General features: G+C 37.1%; 1 protein-coding gene across 1 annotated transcript in view; it reads right to left on the bottom strand.

The window, feature by feature from the left end:
* Positions 1 to 6,828, bottom strand: part of tusc3 (tumor suppressor candidate 3) — a 43,346-nt gene that overhangs the window by 22,337 nt on the left and 14,181 nt on the right. The window contains exon 2 of the mRNA XM_019876821.1: positions 2,341 to 2,510. Within this exon, the coding sequence (XP_019732380.1) occupies positions 2,341 to 2,510 (170 nt within the window). The remainder of the gene's footprint in view (positions 1 to 2,340; positions 2,511 to 6,828) is intronic.

Raw genomic sequence — 6,828 nt, 5'->3', positions numbered from 1 at the left:
GTGTTTCCCTTTTTGTCCAAATATATTTTTACGACAACAACTGTCTTGTCCACGGCGTCTTTTAGTCGTTCCACTGGGGTTTAGCAAGTGTGTTTATGAAGAGACGAAAATCTCTTTACTGTTACTAGTGTTCGTGCCTCAACATGGCTACGCTCGTGAAAGCAAAACAACAAACTCAAACACGTGTTCGTTCAATGTTGTCAACTAATATCCGGATTAATTTTAGGCAATTTTTCCTCAATTGTCCGGAGAAATTTTCATTAAAATTTGAAAATCTGGAATTCCGGGAAAATCCGGAGGCCTTTCATCTCTCATAATAGTAGGATAGACTTCATCCTACCCCCACATGAGTTTCATTAGTAAACATAAATGTTTTGAAATGAATTTTTTTCTTTTTATTGTTCTATGTCTAGTGTTCTCATGCCCAAATAAATACAATAAGTGTATAAAACAGGTATCCTTTGAAGAAAATACAATGATGACCAAAAACAGTATTACAAAAATACAATTTATTTTGGGAGTCTACATAATTGGCATGTACTTTGCCATATATTTTCAATCCTCCACTAAACTCAAAATTTTGAGTTACCTAAACTCAGAATTTTGAGTTATTGCAACTCAAAATTTTGAGTTACCAAAACTAAAAATTTCGAGTTACTGCAACTCAAAATTTCGAGTTACCACAACTCAAAATTTCGATTTACTGCAACTCAAAATTTCGAGTTAATGCAACTCAAAATTTTGAGTTACCTTAACTCAGAATTTTGAGTTACTGCAACTCAAAATTTCGAGTTACCGCAACTCAAAATTTCGAGTAACCCCAACTCAAAATTTCGAGTTACCTAAACTCAGAATTTTGAATTATTGCAACTCAAAATTTCGAGTTACCTAAACTCAAAATTTCGAGTTAATACAACTTTCGAGTTGTCTACTATCACAACATAATCGAAACGTTCAAGTTCGGAGAACTCAAAATTGTGAGTTGCGGTAACTCAAAGCTTTTGAGTTGCTGTAACTCCAAGCTTTTGAGACACTCCATCAAAAAATATAAGTTGGATATAATCGAAACATTGAAGTTCAGAGAGCTACAACTTTTGAATTCACCAACTCAATTATATGTTTCCATATAATATTACACATATATAAATACATTTTATCATATATTGGTCATATATCTTTTCATATATCACTCATATATTGTCCAATATAAATTGCAATATATGATTGTAGTTATTTATAAATGCAAAATTACATAATTTTGTACTATATAAATGCATATATATTATAAGTTATTTTGCAATATATTGCAATATATGAAAAGCGGCAATCATTTGTATATTTTGCAATATATTACAATATATAACAATATATTATGAACAATATATAATATATTGTACAATATATTACAATATATTACAGTTAATATATTGGCACATATATTTTCCTTTCGTAAGGGATACGGGTACTTTATTCTTCCCGTGGTGTTTTGAGACTGACTGGGTATTTGCCTGACTGCATGTGTTGTTTATTAATGCGAGCACAAATTGTTTGTGTTACCTTTGTTTGCGGGCACTGTCACACGACACAGATTGCAAATATTTTTTTTTGCTCATTATCCAAGTATATTCAAGTCGAATCAAGTCCAAATCACTGACACATCACTTTATTTTATTTTTTTCAACAATCCTCCTGGCCCGTGATATTTTTAATGTGATTGGTTGGTAGAGTTCAAATCTCTGCTACAGGCCACACTTTTATCATTTATTGTGTACCTTCTCACACCCCTAGACTGCAGTGCAGTAGTGGCAATCCATTTCAGTGAGGGGAATGTCCACATATATACACACACACACACACACACACACACACACACACACACACACAGATATATATATACACATATATATATATATTTTTTTTCTCATCTGAAAACATTTACCACTGTAAGAATTCACATAATCAACAGCAATTGTGTATGGCCCTCTCTTCAATCCATTCAAATCTGGATGCTTGTGAAGATTTTCACCTTTTTGACCGAAGGCAAATGAATAATAATAAATGAAATACATTTCCGTGCTAATCTGATTGTAACTTTAGGATGAAACAGACCAAACACTCATGAAAACATGACCTCTTTGGTCGTTAACGAGCCAAGTGTCGTCTAACATTGTGCTACGCTTCGGCAACGCATCTCATGTCTAATATGCTGACTCCTTCAGGGTTGACTGACGCAAGTCATTCTATTGACAAGAAGATGGATGAATGGCCCCTACTCTAAGTACTGCTGGAATGCAGCATGTGCCTGGGAACTGAGCTTGAGCTTTGTGTAAGTGTACGTACCGACAGACAGAACACTGCCTTTGAGGCTGCAATGCCGTAAACATGACGATGACAGAGTAGTTCCTGGGTGGTGCTTTGACAAAGCGACGAAACTTGTCACCATTCATTCGTACAACAGAGCGACGGGAGGACCATTCCATCATCTGGTCAACTTTCTCAGACAGGAGGTTCTACAAATAAAGAGGAAGAAACAAGAGATTAGGTTTTTTTTATTTTTTTATTTTTAAGCTTCAGGTAAGACTGAAAAATGGCCCCGAACATCATGTCTCGGGAACACAGATATTTTGTCAGGGACATTTGCATCTCAACAACACACACCAAAAAAAAAAAAAAAATACACACCACTAGAAAGACTCCGAACAACACTATATTTTCTTTACATTTTCAAAATATTCCTTTTGAATGGTTTCGAGTGACAAAATATTGACAAATGATTTGCTTTTTAAAATTTCAGTTTTAATTACTTCAATACAATATCATGGCACTACATTGTTATTCTAATATTCAATAATTTGTAAACAATTGTACACATTACAAGAATCATCAGGTTTCGTGAAAAGTCTTGTCTTGGAACTATTCCTGATTAAGTTCTTAACTTCTATGGTCCTTAAGCGGTGGATTTTGCTGCTTCCTTCATCGTTCACAGTAATATTAATCAGAATGTGTTGTTTTGACTTGTTGGGGAACATACAACATATTATTGTCAGGAAAACATCTGACTGGGCTTCCCCATTAAGGAGACGTACGCGTTCATCTGCCAAAGTTCAAGGCTAAATTGTGGGCTTGTGATATTGGAAGCTCTAGGCAAAGTTATATCGAAGGAGACCCACTGCAACAAAACTCGGCATGTTAATATTGAAAAGCGACACAGACTTTGTTTTAGTGAGTATGCTGTTACCAGGGGCATGCGGGGAAAAAAAAGTGTGTGTGTGTGTGTGTGTGTGTGTGTGTGTGTGTGTGTGTGTGTGTGTGTGTGTCGTACACCAATCACATCATCGACACGGTATTGTTAATGCTCTTATACCAGACCTTCAAGTGACTCTCACACATCATTGTTATGACTCCCTATGTTTGCTGGCAGGCACACACAAAACATGTTCAATATGTATGCAATCCAAATAGCCTAGCAAGGACCATTAAAAATATTTATTTTTCACCCCAATGAGGACAGAGGGCACAAAAATAAATCACGTCTTGGATGAGAGCGTACACGCATGAGTGAGTGATTATGATGATACCCTTACTGCAGATATTGTGCTCTCTCTCTCTCTCTCTCTCTCTCTCTCTCTCGCTCTCTCTCTCTCTCTCTTTCACACAAACATGCATTGAAAAGATTATAAGGTGGCTGAAAGACATTGTGCCACTCCAAAGTCTTTGTAAGCGTATCTCCAAAATTCTCTTTTCACTCAGTCATAGTCTGAATAACCTATTTGGGTGATGAATAGTTCTTGTCTCTGAGTTCTGAATAAGAAAACAAGGTTTCAACATTTGCCCAGATCCAAATTTGCCCTGGATCCAACTGGAATCATGCAATTGAATCCTACATAATAATTACAAATTCGCATTTGATCCAGGAATTTGCTAGGGATACATGCAACATAAATTACGTGGAATATTTATCATTTGCAGGATGAAAACCCATGGTTTCACATTCCATCTTCAAATTTGAGAGCCCCCGCCCTATGTGCATGTGTGTAACCAGTGGAGCTTTACTCTTGCGGGGTCCACCAAACTAGGGGATCAACCCACCGCTGCCACCATATCTCACACACACAAAATCACAATTCGATAAATCGTGCGTACCTACTGATGTCAGACAAACAGAAGCAGCCCAATCAAACGTTTTTCCCGAAAAATTACATGAAATGAAAGGCAAATTATTTTTTTCCATTTGTTCATAAAATATATTTACGAAAAATAATAAAACGGAAAAAAAAATCTCTGCCTGAGTTGCAATGCTTACCAGAGTTCCTTATAAAAGTGAAAATGCATTTAGTGAAGGACTGAACTTGACAAATTTTTAAGTCATACATAATGAAGGAATCAAAATGTTGACAGTTTTTGGTGTAATTTTAAGATTGTCATTATCTGTGCAAAACATAAGTGGTTAGGGTACACGAAATCGGCAAATACTGGTCAACTTGCTGATGAGATTCACCACTGTTAGAAGGGCATATAATTGGCCCCAAATAACCATTCGTCATAGCCCCCGCCCATCTTTCTGTGGTACCTGAATCACTGAATGGGGGCAGCATTGATTTTTTTTTCTTCTTCAAACCAGTCAGAAACTTGTTCTGTGCACTTCCCACATGAAAAGGAACCAGCATTTGTTCAAGTCACAATCCGTTGCTCATTGTGCTTTGAAACTCAGTCTTTTGTCAGTGAATGGATCTCAGCTTTGGCCATCGGACTCCAATACTGTTTCCTCCAATTCTCCCATTCAGAAGAGGGATTACATAAAATTGGCTCAGTATAACAGCAGGCAAAACACTCATCTTTCCCTCTCTTACACACATACACGTGTGCGCACACACACGCACACAAAGTAGTTCGAAAGGAGCAACAAAAAACACTGCAATTCAATGTAATTGTCATGTATTGTGTTTTTCTCACACAAAAAAATGATTCATTTGGGAGTGAAGAGAGTTTTTACCTTTTTTTTTTGTGAGAGAAAAAGAAGTGGTTAATTTAAGCGAGTGTTTATATGGCTCAGTAGAATTCAAAGTAGGCAACAAATGCTGGAAAGAAGGCGGCAAGATTGGTCCAGTGAGTTGAAAATGCAGGACAGGATACGACTGACTCGGCAGTAATTACAGTGGAACCTCCATGTCAAAATGGCCTCTAGGTTTTCAAATTTGGAAACTAATGTACACACGAGGCACTTTCTGACATATGGCCAGTGTAGCGTCTGTGGCTATACTTTGAGTCATGTGAGTAAAAAAGTTGGCAAAGAGGGCTTGAGACGACAAAAGAGTCATGCACCAAAACAGAGTAGGGTTTTGATGAAGTCAAATAAAGGAAATGCTTGTTTCCTCTTGATGTTTTCATTTATATTTCAGGTTAACACTTAATCTTAGACCACAAATGCTATTTTTCCAGTCTTCAAGGTAGTTTGAATTTAGTTTTTAAACTGGGTCTATTAAATATGCAATCAGATCAATGTGCAGGAAACTTGTATGTAAATGTATTGTACAGATGATCTTATCACGCATTTATGCATTTTATTTCATATTTTATTTTACCCACCAATACTCTAGATTTTGATTGATTCAAATTTTCCAAGTCCTCGGAATTTCACTCCAAGTCTACGAAAATGCGAACCACGTGCTGAACTGCGAGTATGCGGGGTCCACCGCATTTGATCATTTTTAGTATCAGGGTTTGCAGTTTGAATCATCAAAAAAAAAAAAAAATCCAAGCCATGAAAATTATTCACATGATTGCAGAAAAGGTTGTACAATCTTTACTGCAGACATCACTGAAATAAACAAGTGAGAAGAAAGACTCTTTCAACCGTGGTTGACAGATCATGTCTCTAATGAGGAGCTTGATTGCGGATGATCATTGCACTCCTCATTTCAACTGAGCAACTGGTGGCCACACCCCCTCGCAGCTGTTCCCATTACTCACCAGCCAATTAGTCTCGGTGCAGCACAGCAGAGACTTAGATCAAGCACCCTCGTACCTTCCTACTTACCCAAGGCAAACGCAGCTTTCCCCTTTGTTACAAGTTACCATAGTCTCTTAAACTGCCTTTTAAGGTACTCAAAAGGAGCCCCCCCCCACCCCCCAACCCCATATAATAAAACAAGTAAGGTTCCGGCCAGCAGCTTTTCTTGAGTGATTTTATTGCCGGCTCATTCTGAGAGAACTTGAGCTCTTTTGTCAGTACGGTGGTCCATTCATGTCTAACTGCCTCATCAACCTCAGGTTGCCATAAACCATTGGCTGATGTGTCTTGTGGACATTATCTAAAGACCTTAACAGGATATAATAATATCCCCTCTCTTTGTTTTAAGATGTTCTAAACTGCCAAATCCATCGAGGTAAATTTAGTCCCGCAATGGATGTCTTAATTTCCTCATTTATGGTCATTCTCGCACCTTTATCGACCATGAAAAAAATTACTTAAAGTTGCATATCTGCCCTATTTTTTCATTGCAAATTGCTCATCACTTACAAATTTGACACATCACTCACTGCTGGTTAAAGCCCAGTTGATGGCATTTAGAGTAAGATGAAGCTTTGGTAAAAAGGTTGGCATTGTTCACGTAAAATCAACATACCGCACATGGTTGTATTTTTCTGATACAGCCTTTGAATGAGTTACCCAAGTGTCTACAATTGCCAAAAAACCCATTGAAATTACTTGAATTTCAGTATAAATTGCTTCGGCGTAGAAAAAGAAGTAGTGTGTTTTCGGTAATCCGACCGACCGAGAATTTCTACGTCGAAAAAAAACTTTACGGTCGGCATTTTTTTCAAACA

This window comes from Hippocampus comes, unplaced genomic scaffold (assembly GCF_001891065.2).
Source record: "Hippocampus comes isolate QL1 unplaced genomic scaffold, H_comes_QL1_v1.1 scaffold51, whole genome shotgun sequence".
NCBI lineage: Eukaryota > Metazoa > Chordata > Actinopteri > Syngnathiformes > Syngnathidae > Hippocampus > Hippocampus comes.
Note: the sequence above shows the minus strand (reverse complement) of the source record. Positions and strands in the feature narration are given on the sequence as shown.